The 21836-nt window shown below is 45.9% G+C and overlaps 1 protein-coding gene across 5 annotated transcripts in view; it reads right to left on the bottom strand.

Moving 5' to 3' along the window:
* Positions 1 to 21836, bottom strand: part of ADAMTSL1 (ADAMTS like 1) — a 718478-nt gene that overhangs the window by 274238 nt on the left and 422404 nt on the right. For all 5 annotated transcript variants that reach the window (XR_013391089.1, XM_028711677.2, XM_028711679.2 and 2 more), the window contains 3 exons: positions 17716 to 17869; positions 13999 to 15142; positions 4871 to 4998 (listed from right to left, as the gene is read on the bottom strand). Coding sequence is in view for 4 of the 5 variants with exons in the window: in XM_028711677.2 (XP_028567510.2) it covers positions 4871 to 4998; positions 13999 to 15142; positions 17716 to 17869 (1426 nt within the window). In the remaining variant the exon portion in view is untranslated. The remainder of the gene's footprint in view (positions 1 to 4870; positions 4999 to 13998; positions 15143 to 17715; positions 17870 to 21836) is intronic.

The raw sequence follows: 21836 nt of genomic DNA, 5'->3' as shown, positions 1-21836 counted from the left end.
CTTGGGTCGGGGGAAGCTCGGGCTTCCCCCGCCCCAGCCCCGTGCCTGGGGGGGGGGGGAATACATTTCCCCCCCTTTATTCCCCCCCCAAAAAACTAGGTGCGCCTTATGGGACGGTGCGTCCTATAGGGCGAAAAATACGGTAGGTACTGCTCTGGCGGGAAGGTAAACGGTGTTTCCATGCGCTCTAGTTTCCATCACGGTGTCTTGTTGCGCCATAAGTGGCTTAGTCCTGCTGGCCACATGACCTAGAAGCTGTCTGCAGACAAACATTGGCTCCTTCGACCAGTAAAGCGAGATGAGCTCTGCAACCCCAGAGTCATTTGCGACTGGACTTAACTGTCAGGGGTCCTTTACCTTTACCTTTTTAAAGAGTTGCAAGCCTTCAGATGTTCTGCTATATCTTTCATCTTACAAACTGTCACTTTCTTCTTCAATTTTCTCTCTCCCTTAAGTCCGGTCACCCTCATTGGTGGGCAGTGTTGCGGCCAGGCCCCGGACCCACAAGTGATCCGACAAATGGCAGGCCGGATCGCTTGGCTGCTGGCTATTGGCCAACGCCATCAGCCCTTAGACAGGGCGTTCCCCTGGCAGAAGGCCCAACCAGCAAGTGGGGATGGTTGGGCTCACTCCCAGGAGTTGTTAAATTGCGGCCTGTTGTGGTTTACCCTTAGATGCACTCCCAGCAGATGGGCTGGAGTGGAATAGCAACGGTTTTACCCAATGCCTATCCCAAACCATTCTCTACTGCAACCAATAAAGTTGTGGCCATATTCAAGCCCAAAACCCAAAATGCTGTTGTCCTGTGTGGTTATTCATTTCCCCTAGGGAACTGTGGGGTCACGGGGTCTTGGCATGTAAAACCTTTTAACCTGCTTTGTACAAAGTAGCCCACTCAGACTAGACCCTTCCTCTTTTGGAAGGAATTGCTCCTGATCATGCACAACCTTATGTACTTGCAAACTTCATCTCAATGTCATCTCTTTCCCCCACATTCCCCGTCTGACAGCTATGTGCATGGATACAGGTGTGCAAAGGCAGCACTATTTTGGAAACAATTCGAAGCATACAATTGGGAGAGAGGGGAGCATGTACACAAATGGAGGATGCATAGAGATAATTTTGGGGGCAGCAAAAGACAAAAAGAAATGAAATGGAATAAAATGGAACCAGTAGCCCCTGGCATGGTAAAACATGCCCCGAGAATCTTGGCAGCTCTTATACGATTGAAAACAATATGGTGGTGTGTAGACTGGAGCATGATAACTGCTCATTTACATGTCAAATCCTAGCTAAGTCTTTATTCTCTAAGATAAAAAATCTTAGTCAAAAATTATTCTCTAAGTCAAAAATCCTCTTGAACAGGAGAGCAAACTAGACAAATAGAAAGCCAGTTGCAACAATAAACGAAAATGTAACCGAAGCTGATATTTGCTTGACTATTGCCACAATCCTGATGTCTCAAGTATCTGTATATACATTCAGGGCTTCCTCCATAAAGTTAAGTTTCATTCTCCTTGTGCCTTTATTTGCATGTCTCTAGGGTAGGGCCCCAGAAGCTGGAGAAATTAACTTGTGCATCAAAGGGTTAACTGCTGCAAAGCCAGATGAACCACAGAAAACGTTCCATGCTGCTGGGGAGGGAGAGAGGGAAGAGCTCAAAACGCCCCAGCCCAAGTGAGACTCCATCTAGCTTACGTTATCTTCTTGTATTGGGGCCAGCCCACTTCCGAAGGCATTAATGTTTGTGAGAGAGCTTCTCAGTGCTGGCCGGCTGCATGCTTATCTCCCAGAAGTGGGATTGTTCATGGGCCAGCAGAAGACAGAATGGATGCCGTCGTGTAATTCCATGGGCTTGGGCCCAAAACAGGAGCCTACAAGGCCTATGAATTAATCCAGCTATAAATCAACAGTGGCACTAAGAGGGGGAAAGCTGGCTAAGAAAGGATGGGTGGAAGAGGGAGGAGAAGGAGGAAGAATTATGGGTGCTTTAGTTGGCGGCGGCAACCAAAATGGTTGAAATCTGGTTTTGTTCCTGTCCTCCTGCCTCTCCGCAGATCCCGCTGCTGCGAATTAAATCCATAAACTGCCCTGACAGCTGAAATGGACTCATGTGGAATAGGCAGCAAGCTAATCCATGTATTTTGAGAGGATGCCATGAAGCCCTGATGCTGTGTAGCTTCACTTTCAGTAGCACTTTTTGTCCAGGGGCAGGACTCTAGTGTCCCTGAGACATCAATATAGAGCAGGATATACAAGCACAAACATGTTCCATTCAGTCATGGAAAGTTCACCAAGTTCTGATGTTTTACAGGGTGCTCCTAAATCAAGGAGGAGGAAAGAGAGACCTCAAATGGCAATTGGCCTTTTAATTTTTCCTGGTGGTTTCTTCTTCTTCTTCTTTCACGATCTCTTCGTTAGATTAAATATCTGTCAGCTGCTCAGCCCATAAAAAGTAGCAAACTACTCCAAAAATGGAACCACATTTTCTCTCTGGGCCCTCATGTGCTAAATTAATCAAAGAGGCTGAGTGTTTCATTTAGACTGCACAAAGCTTACCCACTTCCTCTACAGAAAAGTTCTGGGCTCCACTTTTGAAAGAAAATGTGTGTGGTTTATTTTCCTCCTCCTTCTTTTGGTTAATTGCATTTTCATTATCTCAAACTTGGTGTCCAGATTTCCAGCAGCTGAGTGACTGGGCACTTTCAACTCCTGCTTGATGGATGAGGCTATTCAGAACCTTCCTTCAAGTAGTGTTGTCTCTTGAAAATATGACCCAGAGGGCCTTGCATTTGCTAATTTGTTTGCATGAGAAAATGAAATCAAGACATGGAGCATTTTATTAGAAAAATGATTGCTGGTTGCTGAAAACCCAAAGGCATATCTATCTGTTTCGTGTACTCCCCTCTCCCGGCTTTTTCGGGAGACAGTGATTGATTAGCCTCCGTTGGATGAAAACTGTGACTTGAATGAAGAGGCTTTCTTCCAAATCTGTATTCTATACTTATAGCCTTTGAAACTTGCCCATCAGGAGCATAACTGGCTGCAAAGGCTCTCTGCAGAATGGATTGTTATGTCCCGCCACAAAATGCTAAGCCTGAAAACTCCCATGTTAAATCCATTTTTGATACCATTCCATTGTTGATAGGAGAGTTCCATAACAGATGAATTATTCCAGTGTTTTATATTACAGTGAAGTTTTTTTTAAAAGAGTCTACATTCTCCTAATTGCATTAGTTTTTCAAGGAGACATAACTGTACTGATTTTCAATGGAAATGTTCCAAAAGTAGGCACGAAGCACGCAGAGAGAGAGAGGGGGGGGGGGGAGGAAGGAAGGAAGGAAGGAAGGAAGGGATGCGTTTGGACATAACACAAAACCTGGGTTGGGAAACCTCAGACCAGGGGCCAAAGGCAGCCCTCCAAGTCTCTCTCTATAGCCCTAACCACAGTTTCCATCAAAGAAAACAACATACTGCTGTTAGTTTACATCGAAGCAGTTGCTTCTGATCCCCTCGTTGCAGCTGGGGAGGCGTTTGCTGCATGGAATGTGAACTATGGTTTAGCATTACATCCAAACAAGATAAGCATCATGTTGTATATCAGGGGAAGGTGACCTTTTTTAAAAGATATCCACACACCTGAAATCTTGTGGTACACAGCGTGTTCTCTTTCATGGAGAGCATGTGTTGCGGTAGGGTCTAACAAGACATCCCACTGTTGCTGGGCGGGTACAGATAGCTGGCCACCATTGCGATAGGGCTCCCCTTGCAGTTGGGAGGAATTTGATGTTGCCATTTTGTGATTGACAGCCAAAAAGTATACTGTATATTCCCTGTGCAGCATTGAGCTTCCTCTTTTCGCTGCACGCATCGGATCACCCGCCCACCCTCCCTATATTTAGGGTTGTTCGTATTGACCTTGCTATGCCTGTCATGGGGTCGTCTGCTTTTGGGGCAGGGGCCCGGTAGGAATTTTGTCCATTTGGCAGATTGGCTGGTGCCATTTGGTTTTTGCCTACTGCGTAGCAAATCGTCACAACTTATAAGGTTGCGGTTAGGCATTGGTTTTATGAATTGGTTGGTGGAGGGTCATGGATTGGCTGTGCCTGCCCCTCCAATGCTGTTGCTGCAAGGGTATTCCGTTAAAGGAACCCAGGGGCTCACCATGCTTTTGTATGCACCCCTGTCAAGGGGCTAGGGCCACGCAAGAGCCCCTGGGAGCATTTGGGGAGAGGTGAGGGCATGGTACCCAGCTCCATCTTTCTCCCCAAAATGTTTTCCCTTTCTGACTTTCGCGGGCGTGCGAATGTCAGTCTGTCCCCGCGGGCATGCGGGGTCAGATAGCCACAACCAATGCCTAAGCAACCACTCACAATTTTTGTGTTTTAATAAAGTTGTGGCCAAAATTATGCCAAAAACCTTAAACAAAAATTCTGTGTGAATTGTGATTTATTGGGGTGGCTTGGGGACCTCGACACACAATTTACTGAGGCTTTAATGTCACCGAATGCACATGAGTGATGGATAATAACCCTGTCAGAAAGAAAAGCTATTGTATTATGTGCTTACTCGTTTTAGCAATCGTCCTACAACGACTCAGGTTTAGCCTTTTCTCTTTTTTTGGCTTTGTTTTTTAATTCTTCTCTGGATTGCAAAGGAATACCGAATTTTCACTGGAGGTGTAATTTTTTGCTGGGTGCAAAAGCATTGCTAAACTATTTCAACTGCTGATGCTCTGAGTAGAAACTTTACAATATCTGCAAGGGCTTTGCACCTCAGAGCCAGGCCTGCTCCACATTTGGGCTTAACTTTTCAAAAACAGAAGAGGAAAAAGGAAGTATTTCTGTGATGACTGCTAGGAACATATTACCTGCTAACGTGACGGCAATGGAAACAGAGTCAGATCCCAACGCATTCGTTGCATTGCAGGTATAGAACCCGACGTCTTCTTCGACAGGCTCCAGAATTTGCAAGGAGTCATCTGGCTGAAGAAGTATCCTGCAGCGACAGACCAATATGTAAGTCTAAGATCCCTTGCCAAGTATGCTATTACTCAGCACTAGCTATTTAAATAAATATATATGCAGAATGACAAGTTACAAGGCCTCATACATTCCAGTTTTGCAGATTCTGTTTAATTAAATAACAAGTTTTTAAATCCAGCAATAACAAACCGCATAAGGCATCTGTAGCCTTCTGTTTTTTAAACTACGCACACATTAACTTTTCAGGTTCTACCTTGATACGACACACTGCTGTGTGCATTGGCTTCCAAAGCAGAGGTGAACGGCGTTGACTTGTTCAAGCCCTACTGCATGTCTCAGTGACTTGCAGCCTCCCCACTGCAGCTTCATAGCGCCTGTTAATTGCAATCTCTAGGACTCCGATACAAAGACATAGTCTTCACGACCATGTCCCAAGGCAGGAAAAGCTCCCCAAGCCCCAGGACCTGGTGACTACCTCCACCTGTGCCAGTCCTCTGCCTAACCATCATTTTGGTCAATACGGTCACCTCAAAGCTCCACAACATTCTTCCATTTCACCTTTCCCCAGAAAACATGCATATATTTGTTGCCAGGCCTCCAAATATCTGAGGTTGCCTTAGGTAAGTTTCCTCCCTTCCCAGTCTGGGATGTTCATATTCCAAGGCTTCTCCAACTATGTGACTAAATTTGATGCAAGGGGGAGCAAAATATTGGATTAGGGAAATCCTCTTTCAAATGTCATTATCGTGTGAATCTTGAAGACTAGGGGGCTGCCAATTTTTAAGGAGCAAATTCCACCGACTTCAGCACAAGTAGCATCACGATCTCTCCTGTGGGAACTACTGGAAACAGCCCATTAACAACCTCTTGTTTTTCATAGACAATGCTACTTCGAATACCTATACATTCTTTTGAATAATTTCTCCCAGAGCAGGACTCCATCATTTGCTGAAAACCACGCTGCCACTGTTGGTTGTTCTGAGATGGCAGCCCCACTGGCTGCTTCAACTTCGAGCCTCTTAATATTGCACAAGGCAGGGGTTGCCAACTTTTCTGAGCCCATGGGCATGTTTACAAACCAGAAAAACTGTTGTGGGCATCACACACACACACACACACACACACACACACACACACACACACACAGCATCCTATTCTTTTGGCTGCAGCAACAGGCTTCTCCCAAACCTAATATCAGTAGGAGAAGGGTGGGGATGAGACCCTACAGGCAACAAGTCAGGCCTCTGCAGGTGGCGCAGGTGTGCCTAAAGGTGCCACTTTAAGGTAAAAGGTAAAGGACCCCTGGACGGTTAAGTCCAGTCAAAGGCGACTCTGGGGTTGCGGCACTCATCTCACTTTCAGGCCGAGGGAGCCGGCTTTTGTCCACAGACAGCTTTCCAGGTCATGTGGCCAGCAGGACTAAACTGCTTCTGGTGCAACAGAACACCATGACGGAAACCAGAGTGCATGGAAACGCCATTTACCTTTCCGCTACGGCGATACCTATTTATCTACTTGCACTGGCGTGCTTTCAAACTGCTAGGTGGCAGGAGCTGGGACAGAGCAATGGGAGCTAACCCCGTCATGGGGATTCGAACTGCCAAGCTACCAATCGGTAAGCCCAAGAGGCTCAGTGGTTTAGACCCCAGCGCCACCCACGTCCCTGGAGCCACTTGGGTGACCTCTGGGTAAAGGAATTAAATCTGAAATCTGGTTGACACTAAAGAAAGGCGCTCGAAGCTGGCCAGAACCTCCCTTCTTTCATCTGATGAAGTAGATTTTTCTCTACCAAAGTTCATGGCACAATATGCTCTTGGTCTGTCACAACTGCACATTTGAATTTTGATTCTGATTTTTTTTTGCTGCTGCAAAATTAGCAATCAGATTACTGAATTTCATGCTTTCTGCTTCCAGTGGAATCTTTCTACGTTGCCTTCTTGTCTATCAGCAGAATTCTGCATACTTGCCAGGAACTGCTGTGTGCTGCAGAGAATTCTGGGGCACGTACTAAAGTGCAAACTCAGCTCACGTAAAACAGGAGGCAAGTCCTACTGTTCCTCACTGTTAACTCTGTATGAACTGAGATTTTGTGCCCCTAGCATGTGGACAGCATTAGAAGGCAGCTTCACACTGTGCATGATTATGCCAGACAAACTCTTTCAGGGAAGATTTTCTACCATTTAACACTTTCTCATAGATGAACCTGATAAATTTCTGAGGACCCCCCAGCTTGAAAAACTTTATTGTGTGCAGTTGAGGACACATTGGTAGCAGGTTTCTGGGGTGTGTGTGTGTTGCCTTCCTTTCTATGGAAAACTCTTTTGTGATTCCTGAGGATATATCTGCTTAGCACCAGGAATGAAGAAGGGTAAAAGCACTGTCCCTGGAAACATTCACAAACTGGAAATAAACTGGAAGGGAGTGAGATTGTGAGTTGACAGATGGCAGGGAGGAAAAGCGTTAAGCAGCCTCTTCCTGTTCCTTTTGCCTGAAGAATGTCTTAGGCTGCTTTTCATTTAAAACAGCAACACCACACACTGGGAGAAAAAGGCATGCCATTTCTAGTTTAGCCCTGAATTCTTCATTATCTGATTTGCTGACTATCTGAATTCTGTGTCTGCCACCTATGTGATCCTGCGTAATTGCAAGCCTGTGTAAACAACAGCAATACAGTTTATTCAAACTCGAGAGATCACTGGGATAAACCATACTTTGCAAGTGACAAGCAGACAACTAAGATCCAGGGAGTCTAGTTGACTTTTCCAAGACCACACAAGGAAGCTAGTAGCAGCGATCTCTCATCTTTCACATCCCATGGGCCAATTCCAACGTTAATCTTGCCTACTTGCGTTTCGAAATGGCATAAAAGGAAGCAGCCAGGAAAAAGATGGTAATAATAACAATGATGCAGCTATTTGCAAAGTGGGAGATGGGAAGGAGCCTGTGACTCAACTCATACGCAGCCCCTTTGCAGTAAAGTAGTGTAAAGACTGGACCTCCAAACATTTTGGGACTTTTCCTGGCCACGTCTGTTAATACTGTTCCAAAGGGAAAGTAGGAAAATGTAACTTCAGAAGAGGGCCCCAGGCTTCTTCCCAAGCAGCTGGGAAAAATCCCCACATCCCACTAAGTGGACAAAATCATTATTATCTATTAAAAACATTTGTAGCGTATTACATATCCATCATCTTTAGAAATTATCCTCTGTTCCAGGCTTCTCTAGCAATAGTCTCCTGTTTTAACTCAAGGGAATATCTGGCATTTGCAAAACAGGGGAAGCTTCTACAACAGTCATATATGCAAAGCAAAAGCACCCCAATCCCAAGACTACAGAGATCAGGGGGATCCCTTTGAGAGAGGGAAATGCATAAAAAATAGGTGGGGGTGCACTCAGAAACAGACCCTCCAAGTGTCCCTATTTTCCAGAGTTAATCCCGCGGAGCCTAGGGCTTGCCAATCGGAAGGTCGGCAGTTCGAATCCCCGCGACGGGGTGAGCTCCCGTTGTTCGGTCCCTGCTCCTGCCCACCTAGCAGTTCGAAAGCACGTCAAAGTGCAAGTAGATAAATAGGTACCACTCCAGCGGGAAGGTAAACGGCATTTCCATGCGCTGCTCTGGTTCGCCAGAAGCGGCTTAGTCCTGCTGGCCACATGACCTAGAAAAACTGCCTGTGGACAAATGCCTGCTTCCTTGGCCAGTAAAGCGAGATGAGCGCCACAACCCCAGAGTCGTCCGTGGCTAGACTTAACGGTCAGGGGTCCCTTTCCCTTTACTTGTTTTAATCCCGAATTTACAGAAGCTGGGGAGGCATAGCCAGGATTTATTTTAGGAGGGGGACAGGCTTTATGTTATTAAGGGGGAAGTACCAAGTTATCCGAGGTGCAATTGGTCATTTAGTTAATGTATTTTTGTTTATTTACTTGATTGGGGGCCCCCAGATGCCCCCTTGCCCCCCACGGCTGCGCCCATGCATCCAGGGTCTGATTTGATCCTGCAATGTCCCACTTTCCTTAGGACATCCCTAATTTGATTGGAAAAATGTTGCAGGATATGGAGTTGCCCCCCCCCAAGCCAAGGAGATAAGTAACTCCACAACCTTTAGAAGACATCTGAAGGCAGCCCCTGCATAGGGAAACTTTTTAAATGTTTAATGTTTTATTATGTTTTTATACAGGTTGGAAACTGCCCAGAGTGGCTAGGGAAACCCAGTCAGATGGGCAGGATATAAGTACAGTACAGTCGTACTTTGGTTTTCAAACAGAATGCGTTCCGGAAGTCTGTTCGACTTCTGAAACGTTTGGAAACCAAGGCGTGGCTCCCGATTGGCTGCAGGAGAGTCCTGCAGCCAATCGGAAGCTGTGCTGGACATTCACAAAGTTCTCAAACTGGAACACCTACTTCCGGGTTTGCAACATTCAAGTTCTGAGTTGTTCGTGAACTAAGCTGTTCGAAAGCCAAGGTATGACTGTAATGAAATTGTCGTCGTCCTTGTTTTAATTGGGAAAGTGTTGGAGGATATGCAAGAACTTAGGGCTGTATGAGATCATGCTTGTGGAGCAGAGGGTAGGAGCCAAGTATAGAGTCTATATCACTCATAGGAGTCACTGTGGCATGGAGATTTAGGAGATAATATGCCACAGACCTTGTGTTATCAATGGTGCCTCTGTATCATTCATAATCACACATAAATATACACAGGTATGCTGGACTTGGGCCAAAGGGTTTCCAAGCTTGGGACTCTGAAAATCTATAGGTGGCCCTAACACCTCTCCCCCCCCCCTCCAAAAAAGCTAATACTAGAAACTTCCTCAACCCGTTCTTAAGTTGAATTAATGGGGCTGGGGTACTATAGGCAAGGTTGCTTTTCTCAGAAGAAAATTGCAGCAGCTGTTTCACATAAATCGTTTTGCCAGGATGGTGACAGAAAAAGAAATTGGGGGGAGTAAAAGAGGATGCAAAAGCTGGAATGAGAAAGCTCATCCGAGTGCAATCAAAGTCTAGTTGCTTACCATGCGCTGATGAGATTTTTTTTTTTGTTTTCCCCTTGAATGAAAACTACTGCCTCATGAACCACAAAGTTAAGGATATTTGATCTCACCCACAGCTCCATGGGTGGCAACACTCTAAAACAAACCAGATTAAGGCCACCCATCAAAAACTTTTTTTGGGGGGGTGGGGAGCAAACTAGGGAAGGGCAGCGCACACACTCTACCTTTAAAACACATTTGAAGCACATTTTACTCCTCAAAGAATTCTCGGCACCCTCATAGAGTAACAATTCCCAGCCACCCTTAATAAACTACAGTGGCCAGAATTCTCTGAGGAGTAAAAATGTGCTTCAAATGTATAGTGTGTACACAGGCAAGGTTCTGTCCCACCAAAAGCTATGTTGACCTCCCTACTGCTCTGCAACATGTAGGAGGCAAAAAGGATCTCACCTTACATATTTAGGAAGGCTTTTGACTTCATCGAAAGAGGCCCGGGGTCTTCTTAAGTAGACCATAAAGAAGAGGGTCATTCCTTCCTCCAGAAAGTGTAGCCTTCAAGACGCTACACGTCTATTTAGAAACCAGCCTCTGCAAAACTCACACTTGTGTGGACAAAATACCCTTTTAGTACACAGGTAAGTGTCTGCTGGTTCAGCATCTGAATAGCATTGCACGGTCATGACCAAGGTCTTGAAAATGAGTACTCAAATAGTTAGGACTGCTTCGCACGTTGCATTTTGAGGTGTACATCTGAGATGCTTTAGGCACACACCTAAAAATGCACAACTTGAATGGGATAAATCATTTGTAAACTGACTGCACCTCCAACTTGACTGTACTCTTTGTAGTAACCCCAAGTTTGCCTCTACAAAAAGAATAAGAAAGGTATGAAATGGTACCATGGATGATAAGTAAAGGTAAAGGGACCCCTGACCATTAGGTCCAGTCGTGGCCGACTCTGGGGTTGCGGTGCTCATCTTGCTTTACTGGCTGAGGGAGCCGGCATACAGCTTCCGGGTCATGTGGCCAGCATGACTAAGCCACTTCTAGCAAACCAGAGCAGCGCATGGAAACGCCGTTTACCTTCCCGCCGGAGCGGTACTTATTTATCTACTTGCACTTTGATGTGCTTTCGAACTGCTATGTGGGCAGGAGCAGGGACCGAGCAATGGGAGCTCACCCCGTCGCGGGGATCGGCAAGCTCTAGGCTCTGTGGTTTAACCCACAGTGCCACCCGCATCCCTTACTATGGATGATACCGAGAGGGAAAATACATTATTTATCTAAATTCAGAATCATAGAATTGTAGAGTTAGACGGGACCTCAAGGTCACCAAGTCCAACCCCCTGCGTTGCACGTATCTCCTCACAGGACTCATTCCACTCTATTGAGAGCACCTCACCCAAGAAGTTGCCAAAACCTGGAACCAACTATTTGCTCCCTAACAACAAAGCACTATACTGGTGCACATATACTGCTCAAGCACATTTACTTGAGCGTGGCATCAAGATACAATTTTCTCTTGCTTGATATCAAGCTTAATCCTTGTGTGGACTTAATGAATATCAATTTATTTTTAAAAGCATGACACACACACAAATACCTATACACCACACCACAGTAAGTTCAAACAGAATGTGTGTATTATTATTATTATTATTATTATTATTATTATTATTATTAATCACTTTATGGGCACTTTCCCAAAAGGATGTAACCACTGGCTATGCAAATCTGTGCATGCAACTCTCTACAGGCCAGAAAGATATTTTTACAGGACGATGTCCAATCAAATATATATACCATAGGCCCTATTCTTGATTAAGACTGCATGTGCTTTTCATAACAAATACATTCCTGTTCTTACATTGAGGGTGGGAGAGTCACACACGTTTTGCTTTTAGTGGTAAAAATCAAATGTATCATCTGCCAGGGAACTAACAACAATAATAATGAAGGAAAATGCTGTTTTAAAAAGCAACGATGCTGCAAATGCTAGCAAATTGCAGAAATCGTTGCACTTGGAGAGCTTCTAGCCGCAGAAAAGGGAGAGCAGCAAGCAAGCTAATTCTGTATCTAAACCGCAAGCGATGAACTGCACCTTGGATAAATCACCAACTTGCTAGATCCTCGACAGAAACAGCCATTTAAAATTAATTTTAGCTCTGAGAGTTGACTCTTGTGTGCCTTCTCATTTCCTAGGCTGACCCCGGTGACCGGACTCGGATATTTAACCTCGGGCCCATAACTTACGCATAGAGGAAACATGTACTGGCAGCAGATTCTTGGATGGCTGCCTTGTAAATACGTCAACTATTGCAGATGCCTCTGAGCACACTAGCAGGTCTTAAGCCGCTCTCTCGTATGGCCACCCAACCCTGTGCATGCGTAGTGCCACAAGTTAACACACAGCTGAACGCATAGCGAGGATACAAGGCTCCAGATACATGATCAAATATCGCCAGCCGTAAGAAAACGACACAGAAAGGAGTTTTGCTTAAAAAACAAAAACATCCCCTGTTTTCTGCACAAATTAGAAGCTGCCTTGTACTGGGTTCTCTCCCAACGACTCAAGCCCCCTTAAAACAATGGAAAGCAAACGTTTTGGCAAGGATGCCACAAGTCAAAGCTAATGCATAAGATGTGCTACTCTGTTGTGCCTGTGTTATATAGCGGACAGGGGGTTGGACTTGGCCTGGAAGAAACTTTAGCAATTGTAAATGATGGGGCCGTATCTTTTACCACATGTGAAACTTTCCCATATATAGCTGCAGCTGCTGTTAATAATGACTGCTCACTTCACCGGAGCCAATTTGACCCAAACCTAAAATGGTATTATTTTTCACTTGGGTGTGTAAATAATCATCACTATATGCTGATCATTCAGAGGACTCGGAGGAATTTATTACAGATGGGTGTTTGACAGTTCAGGCTACAGGTTTTATTGCCCATGAAGAGTTCGGAAATGAAGAAGTAGTGTTCTTGGAGCAGCAATTCTCTCCCTGCCAACATAGGAGAGGGAACATGTCTTGATTGAAATCCGCCCCCCCCCTCGTGTTCTTGACAACCCCCTAAGCCCTCCGAACAATTAAACAGTTCCTTTTCACTCTGCATCATCAATCTTGCTAAAAATCTTGCTAAAAAGATTCTATGCTAAGTATGTTTCAAACTACATTTTTAAATAAAAAATAAAAATCAGCCAGAGACAGGCTATCAGAAAGAAGGCAGGTGGCGTCAGGGTGCTTTTTTTTGAAAAATAATGGGTTCTGAGTTGCTCTTTATTAGACAAAGTTCTGTGTTCCCCATTTACTGTACTCGGGAATCTATTTTAAAAAGGCTGTAATTTCCCCTGCTTTTGGCCAAAGTGGATGAAATTTACAGTCACAAGAGTCCCTTCAGAATATATTAAAACTGCTAAGTTGTAGGTATTTCATGCAGGGAATCTTTAAAGTTAAATTCATATTAACAGTCTATAACTTTTTCATTTTCTGCCAGAATTTGCAGGACTGGCTACTTCCATCTGAGTGAAGTGTGTCAAATTTTAGAATTTATAGCTGCAGAATGATAGCTGCAGTGGGTTTTTGTTTTTTTGCAAGGGCAGAATTTACTGTTCTGGGATGAGTGCTGTAGGAATCATAGAGGAGGCATGAAACAAGGAACATGGATCCTCAGGAAATACTGTGGTGGCAGAAATGTAACCCCTCCCAGAAATGACCCTGTTACCCCAAGGAGTGGGGGTAGGCTTTAGCTCCCCAGGTTTTCTTGCGCTACAGTGGGGATCTCCCCATTGATCTCTCCATAGGGGAAGGTATTGATCCATGCACTGAATAACAAAGGCAGGTTTTAATCACTATGAGCCTGTACATTTCCTGGGGTCGTCACATGGACAGTACCACTCCACACTGTGTGTGCATGCTTGCAAAATGTGCCCCCAGAACAGGAACTGTGAACATCAAAGGACAAATACTAAAACAGAAAAGTGAATAGGTTAATCCTTGGGAAGGTAAAATCAACAGAATTTGTTACCTTTTGCTGAACTGCACCACCTCTCCATTCTTCGCCCAGCTAATGGTGGGCTTTGGGTTCCCAACCGCCTCGCAGTGAAGAAGCACACTTAGCGTCCCGCTAGCTAAAACGACAGTATGTCCGAGATGGGTGACCACTTCGGAGGCGGAGAGCTGCTGTGCCGCAGAAATCTTCTTGAGAATGGCAGGCTTTCTATGAGGCCCCCGCGAGCCGTTTGTCAGCTCCGGTGATGAGGACAAGTGGGCTTCAGCCGAAGACGTTCTCAAGGAGCTGGTGAACTCGGAAAAATACTTGCTGAACGGGACCTCCACCGACGCAGAACTGACCCTGCTCCCTTGAGTTTTGAAAAGGGACTCCTGGTGTTCCAAATGGCTCTTGAAAATTTCGTGGGCCAACTGCGCAACCAGCTGCTTGCTATAGACATCCTGAACTTCCTCTGGCTGTTGGGACAAGTTTCTCAGGATGTCGTCCAAACGATCCTGGCTGGCGACCATGGTGAAAGGAAGGGTGTACTCCTGGCCTTGATCTTCCTCGGAAGAGATGTTTCTCTCCGCAGAGTCCTGAGCTTCCCATGGCTCTGGGTGGTCGTGAGGCCATCCTCTGTACTCCAAAAGCCTGGAGACAATATCATCGTACCGGCTGCTAGGGTCAGTAAGAAGCCCCCGTTTCTCAGTTTTGCTCCCGTTGAAGAGGATTCCGTTCTGATGCTTCTCCTGGGCGTGCAAAGCTTCGTTCAAGCTGGCCTTCCTTGTGGCTTCTTCTTCTTTCATCATCCCAAGTGACAAGGCAGCCATGCGCTTGTTGTGGCCTCCTATGAGCTTAATCACAAAATGCTCCCGAGCCAGCCCTGCTGTGCAGGTGTAAGTCCCCGTATCGGAGGGCTTCAACCGATGAATTTTCATATATCCATACGGAGCAATAGTCACGTGAGCCGAACTGATGAGCCGCTTGCCATCTTTCTCCCATGTGATCATTGGCTTCCGGAACCTTCTCACGGGGCACCTGAGGATGACGGAGGTTTTGGGGAGAAGGTAGGCGTACCCGCCGACAACGAAGTGCAGCTTTCTCTGTTTCCTTGTTTGGATGAAGACTTTCTTTTGAGCCATGATCAGAGGGGTTTGCTTGTGAGATGGCCTCTGGTGTCCTGAAATGTAATTAATAATGTTTGGAAATGGAACCACATCATCTCTCCATTCTCAGCCTAGCAAGTTCGGGTGGAAACTAGAATTGGGTTATTCCCTCTCTCCCATTTTGTTCCAGTTCATCTGTGATATGCTGTGATCAGATTGCGCACTTCCTGTTCTACTTCCACAACATCGGCTGCTGCTGTGGCAGGAGGCAGGGAGGGCCAAAGAGAGCATGACATGACATGATAAAGGTAAAGGTAAAGGGAAAGGACTGTTAAGTCCAGTCAAAGGTGACTATGGGGTTGCGGTGCTCATCTCACTTTCAGGCCAAGGGAGCCAGAGTTTGTCCACAGATAGCTTTCCAGGTCATGTGGCCAGCATGACTATGCCACTTCTGGTGAAACCAGAGCAGCGCACAGAAACACCGTTTACCTTCCTGTTGCAGTGGCACCTATTTATCTACTTGCACTGGTGTGCTTTTGAACTGCTGGGTTGGCAGGAGCTGGGACAGAGCAACAAGAGCTCGAATGACATATCATGGGGTAATACACTATATCAGGCATCCCCAAACTCGGCCCGCCAGCTGTTTTGGGGCTACAATTCCCATCATCCCTGACCACCAGTCCTGTTAGCTAGGGATGATGGGAGTTGTAGTCCCAAAACAGCTGGAGGGCTGGGTGTGGGGATGCCTGCACTATATCATGGCACGGGGCACTACACTCTAATCTAGGAGAGAGGAAGGAAAATCAGCACGAGATATCATTTTCAGTAGCACCTCAGTGTTGTCCAGAAATGTCATTTGCACCTCATCAAACAAAATAAACAGCTTCTTTTCGGCACTGGCTGTTATTTTAGCTATTATGATTTACAGCGAATAGGTGGGTGGCAGCTGCAGCCCCTCCCCCAAATCAGAAAACAGCAATGCACGTCCCATTGCTTAAGGTCTTTCCGTGAAGGAGCCCATCTAATGAATACAAGGAAGGTGCGAAAGAAAAAAGGGGAACTCCCCTTGTTAAATGTTCATCGTTTCAGCCCTGTGAGGCCCCACAGCTGAGAGCAGCAAGGAGGAATAAATGCAGTGGAGTCTCGAGGGTGTAATGTGAAGCAGAACAAATCTAGTTTGAGCGGGTTGAAAACCCCACGGTGGATAATATTAGACTTCATTAGTTATGTGGGTCCCTGCAGTTCAGATCTCTGTGCCAGACAACTGAAAAGAATATGAGGACTGGGTCATGGATTTTGAAAATAATGTTACATTTTGCACTTAGAAATCAAATCCCAATGTAGCATTTATGAATGGCCCATCCATGTATAAATCACAGCTGTTGCAAACTTATACAAACAAGGCCCCCAATTCTTTCCTTCTCACTGTACTTCTCCATTTTTCAGGCAAAAGTTATGATACATGAGTAGCGTACTAATCTTAAATGACATTATACTAAACACACAGGGCGACACCCACCATTTCCTGATTCCCCCCTCCCATATTTTTTTTTGGGGGGGGTGCACTGAGGGTACAAGGGATGGGTGGAACAGTTCTGCCAATGAGGGACACTGTTAAACATCACCCACAAACCTCTGGAACGCTGAACCCGATTATTACTGTTTGGAAAGGGACCCCCACCCTTCTATATCTTCTTCACGGAAAACAAACAAGCCCTGGGAATTTCAGGCACAATTGAATACAACTGCAATGTTATGAAAGTTTTATCATTTTGAAAACATGGAATCCATTTGCCTCAAAGTGATTAGGGGGCCTTTTCTTGCTGAATCAAACCCCGAGACAGGGTTTCAACCAAATGTCAGGGATGGTGAGAGCTATAGTCCAGCAATAGCCACAATAAGGTCTCTCTCTTTTTTTGGTCCATAATTCACCCATGTCTATACTTGCAGACTCCCAGGGTAGACCATGGACTGTGTCACAAGCCACTTTGCCATTGATTCAGATTTCTGTGTGTGCATCAACTAGTCATTAAGGCCTTTTCTCAACTTGTTGCCTGATTTTTAAGGAACACAGGCAAACTATTATAGGAAAGTCTTATGAATGGGATCTAGAGGGCAAATAATCCACTGTGCTGGTTGAGTTCAGCCCCTGCTGAACTTCCAGGTGCTTTGCAGTAAATTGTTACTGAGTAAAGGGCTCTACAGGACGCGGGTGGCGCTGTGGGTTAAACCACAGAGCCTATGACTTGCCGATCAGAAGGTCGGCGGTTTGAATCCCCGCGACAGGGTGAGCTCCCGTTGCTCGGTCCCTGCTCCTGCCAACCTAGCAGTTCGAAAGCACATCAAAGTGCAAGTAGATAAATAGGTACCGCTCCGGCGGGAAGGTAAAGGGTGTTTCTGTGTGCTGCTCTGGCTTGCCAGAAGCAGCTTAGTCATGCTGTCCACATGACCCGGAAGCTGTACGCCGGCTCCCTCAGCCAGTAAAACGAGATGAGCGCTGCAACCCCAGAGTCGGTCACGACTGGACCTAATGGTCAGGGGTCCCTTTACCCTTTACCTTAAAGGGCTCTACAAACTCCTGTTTGGTCACGGAGATGCCACAAACCCTCAGAATTCCCACTCGCCCCAGTTGCTTTTCTATACTCACTTGCACAGGTTGCTACTGCACATGGCCTGACCAAGGATGAGAACGGCAAGGGCGGGCACAGCGATGAATTGATGATGGCAGAAAGCCCGGTGTTTAGCATTTTCCTGCAAATAGCATTTCGCTTCTGGGTTCCCTCACCACAGCTCACAGAACACTAGGCAGAAACAGGAACTGATTAGGAAGGTCACATGTTAAAAGACAAAGAGGTACAGAGAAAAGGGTGCATGGACTGTAATCTCTTCCCGTGACCACTATGCTTTAAAATATTAGGGTGCATTACTCTGTACAGAAGGGAACTCCCCTTTGCAGATTTTTGTGGATTCGGTAATGCTCATACATGTAAGGTTTTCACAATATCCACAAAACATCAACCTCGTGATAATGGTGTTCTCTGTCTCCACCCACCACTTTAATCCAGATGCACTGTTCATGGTTTTGGTTGTTTGTTTTAATTGGTGAAATATACTTGGAGTCGCGTAGTGATTTCATGCTCTTTATTGCAGCTCGTAAACAGTGAATGAATTTCCCCCCAAACCTCAGGCTTTATATACATTATTTACACAATGGGTCCCGTGTGACTGGCTGATGATGCTTCCCTCCTGGAGCCTGATAGGGCTGTTCCTGCGAGCCAATCGGTTGTTGCATTCTAGGATCCTACTGACCTAATAGGCTGATTAACTTCCTCCTGGGGCCTGACTGGGCTACTCCTGCAGGCCAATCCAGTTGTTGCATTCTAGGATCCTACCTGCCTATTGTTCTAGGATCCAAGCTCAGTACATAACAATTGGATTTTCCATGGAAGCCATAAACATGGGTTAAATGGGGAAATAATATGGGAAGACATAATGTGGCTATTGTTCAAACCAAGCACGCATAGTCACAGCTGCCTTCCTGCAGCCGTCTGAACATGGGAAGTCCTACCCATGCCAGCATAAGAAGACAGGTTCCCATTCCTTCACTTTTCACCATCCTGTCTTCAGGAAAAGTTAGGTACTCCAGCGGGCAGGCTACGGAATACACAGGATCGCTTTGGTGTAACTCATATGCAGGCAACTTAACAGGCCTGCACTCTTGCCAACATCTGCAAAGAACTCCAACTCTTATGTTTTTTGCTTGCGGTGCTGTTCCTGGAAGCGGCTGATGACTAACATGGCAACAGCGAGTGGGAGGGAGGGAGGGAGGGAGAAGCAGACATGATGCTCACATGGACCCCAGTTCAGATTCAGCTTTACACAAGGCAGGGTGGGCATGTGGCAAGTAAGGCACGGACATTAATAATTATCAAAAGCTGTGGCCCCAGATAACCAAGAGCTATCTAAATCGTAAGACAGATGGATGGGCCCGCTCCATCTCCAATGAAGGACCTACATTCTTGAGCAAAGGTGTCTCCTTCCTTTGGGCCCTGTGCACATGGTTACAGGTGCAGTATTATAAACTCTATGTACAGATCCAGTAGCAGCTGCGAGTATCTGGGTCCAGGTTTGCTCTGCTTGCCCTTGCTGTGTGTGCACCACATAAATAAATGGCTCTTGTTGAATCAGGGCTATGAAATATAACTTTCTAATATTCGTGCAAGGATGGTTATGGGTGCAGAAAAGGGGGTGGGGAGAGACACGCCAAAACGTTCTCTGGTGTAGAAGAAAACAGCCCCCTTTTGAAAAAATAATATAAATGCTGTTATGCAGAAAGTTGTGTAGCTTTTTTCGTACATTTTGATGAGCAAAATGACTGCCTGAGGAGGGGGTAGAATGCCTGCTTTAGCCCCATAATGGGTGCATGTCCTAGCAGCTGATTGCATTATACAATCTATTTATTTGGCAGGATAGATCATTATCAATTAGTTAAGCTTCCTCTACAACACACGCACACACAAACACATCCTGGCACGACGGGTTTCTTTCATCGACAAAGCTATTAACTTTCTCGTTGAGTGAAAGAGGGGTTGGCAATGGCGAGGAGAAGAACACCTACTTGGTTTTAGGATTAAGCAATATGCTTTTATATATGTTGGAAGCCGCCCAGAGTGGCTGGGGCAACCCAGGCAGTTGGGTGGGTTGCAAATATTATTATTTTTTTAAAAAAATATTATTATTATTATTATTATTATTATTAGGTGCTCCAGACATCCCTTACCTGAAAGCCTCTCTCTCTCTGCAATCACTCGATAATGTCAAACCCAAAGTGCACATGTATTCGGTCGTGGATCATTAAAGACTAGAGCAGTGCTTTACGCAAATGCTCTCCTACAAAGTGTTTATTGAAGTTGGCAAGGGCCTTTTTGCAGCCTGAGTATTCTATATTACGAGGCTTGTCAGGTGGTTCCTTAGAGAGAAGATAAGGCTGTGTACACATGTTCGTTTCCTCTGCATCTGCTGGTCTAGGAAGCCATGCACTCATGGTATTCGCCACCACCTGTATCTAGCCTACATTTTCAAATGAAATACTGCATTTTGATTCATTCCCCTCAAACCAGCTTTGATCAGAACTGAAAAAAGGACTTCTCTGCATTTAAACTGGTAATGTGTACGCAACCTCAGAAAGGACAGAAAAGTCTTCCTCTGCAGTGTTACAGGGGAGGTGCTGGTTAGGCCCTCTCCAAAGTGTGCTCTAAGTTCGCACAGCACAACTGTGTGGCCCACAAAGCTTTTCTACAATGGATTGCATTCCCTGAAACACGCTCTGAACCCTCCTGCAGCACACACAGGTGTTCTGCTGCAGACAAGGCAATGCGGAAAGGCAGCTGTAGCAAACTTCATCCCAGTTGTTGCTTTTGTTTCCTCTAGCTGCTCAGAGCGCACCTGGTACCGATGAAAGGCAGACCCCATAATAATAATAATAATAATAATAATAATAATAATAATAATAATAATAATTTATTTATACCCCACCCATCTGGCTGGGTTTCCCCAGCCACTCTGGGTGGTTTCCAACAGAACACTAAAATACAATAACCTATTAAACATTAAAAGCTTCCCTAAACAGGGCTGCCTTCAGGTGTCTTCTAAAAGTTTGGTAGTTGTTTTTCTCTTTGACATCTGGTGGGAGGGCGTTCCACAGGGTGGGTGCCACCACCAAGAAGGCCCTCTACCTGGTTCCCTGTAACTTGGCTTCTCGCAGAGTAGGGAACCACCAGAAGGCCCTCAGCGCTGGACCTCAGTGTCCGGGCAGAACAATGGAGGTGGAGACGCTCCTTCAGGTATACTGGATCGAGGCTGGTTTTCCATAAGTATAGAGCCAATGAACTAGCAACCAATGAATTTGTACCTCTGTGGAAATAACCTGAGCACCAGGACGAACTATCACTCACTCCCTTGCCTGCCCCCAAACCCACCTAGAATGCGCATGATGAAGTTCTGAATTTACAAGCCATCATCTCCAACTCTTATTATGGAGGTTTTGCAGAGATGTTCCAAATGGAAATGTCAAAATAGAGCATCCCTTCAGCAAAGCACACTGGGGTCTCTACCACCAGCCAGGTGTAATAGGGCTACTAGGAGAATACACCTCACAACTTTCAGGAAGAACATCATGGGAAAAGGGAGACCTATCTGACCCCATCCATTCAGGCTGGTCACTGAGGGCAAATGGGGCACTGCCCAACCAACCTCAGCCTGCCTTCGGTCAGCCCCAACCTACCTGCTTTTCTCCTTACAACCTGCTGAGAGCGTGGCACTGCCAGTCAGCTCCCTTCTCCTTAGTTTCAGTGTTGCCCTTGTAGAACTCAGCAGGGAAGAGGATGGGGGCAAAACTAGATGTAAGAAGCTGGCTGGATGAGTGAGAGTGGTGGGAGCCAACTGCCCAAGAGCCCCACAGAGAGGACACAGAAAAAGACGACTTCAAACCTGGTGGCCAGCGCACCTGGTGGCCAGCGGGGGTGGGGATGGAGGCTGGGCACCCACAGAATTTTTTTTCTGTGGGTGTCTGGGCCCCCAGGACCCCCTGAAGTTGGTGTCCTTGTGGAGAAGCGAGTGCCATTGTTCAACTATGCAATGCATGAAAACCACGTTTTTTTAATCCATCCTGAATCTTCCAGCATTCTGCTTCATTAGATGCCCATGACTTCCTGTGTTATCCTGCCTAGAGCTGATGGTAGTAGTAGTAGTAGTAGTAGTAGTAGTAGT

This window comes from Podarcis muralis, chromosome 17, assembly GCF_964188315.1.
Source record: "Podarcis muralis chromosome 17, rPodMur119.hap1.1, whole genome shotgun sequence".
NCBI classification, from domain to species: domain Eukaryota; kingdom Metazoa; phylum Chordata; class Lepidosauria; order Squamata; family Lacertidae; genus Podarcis; species Podarcis muralis.
This window is presented reverse-complemented; position numbering and strand designations above follow the sequence as displayed.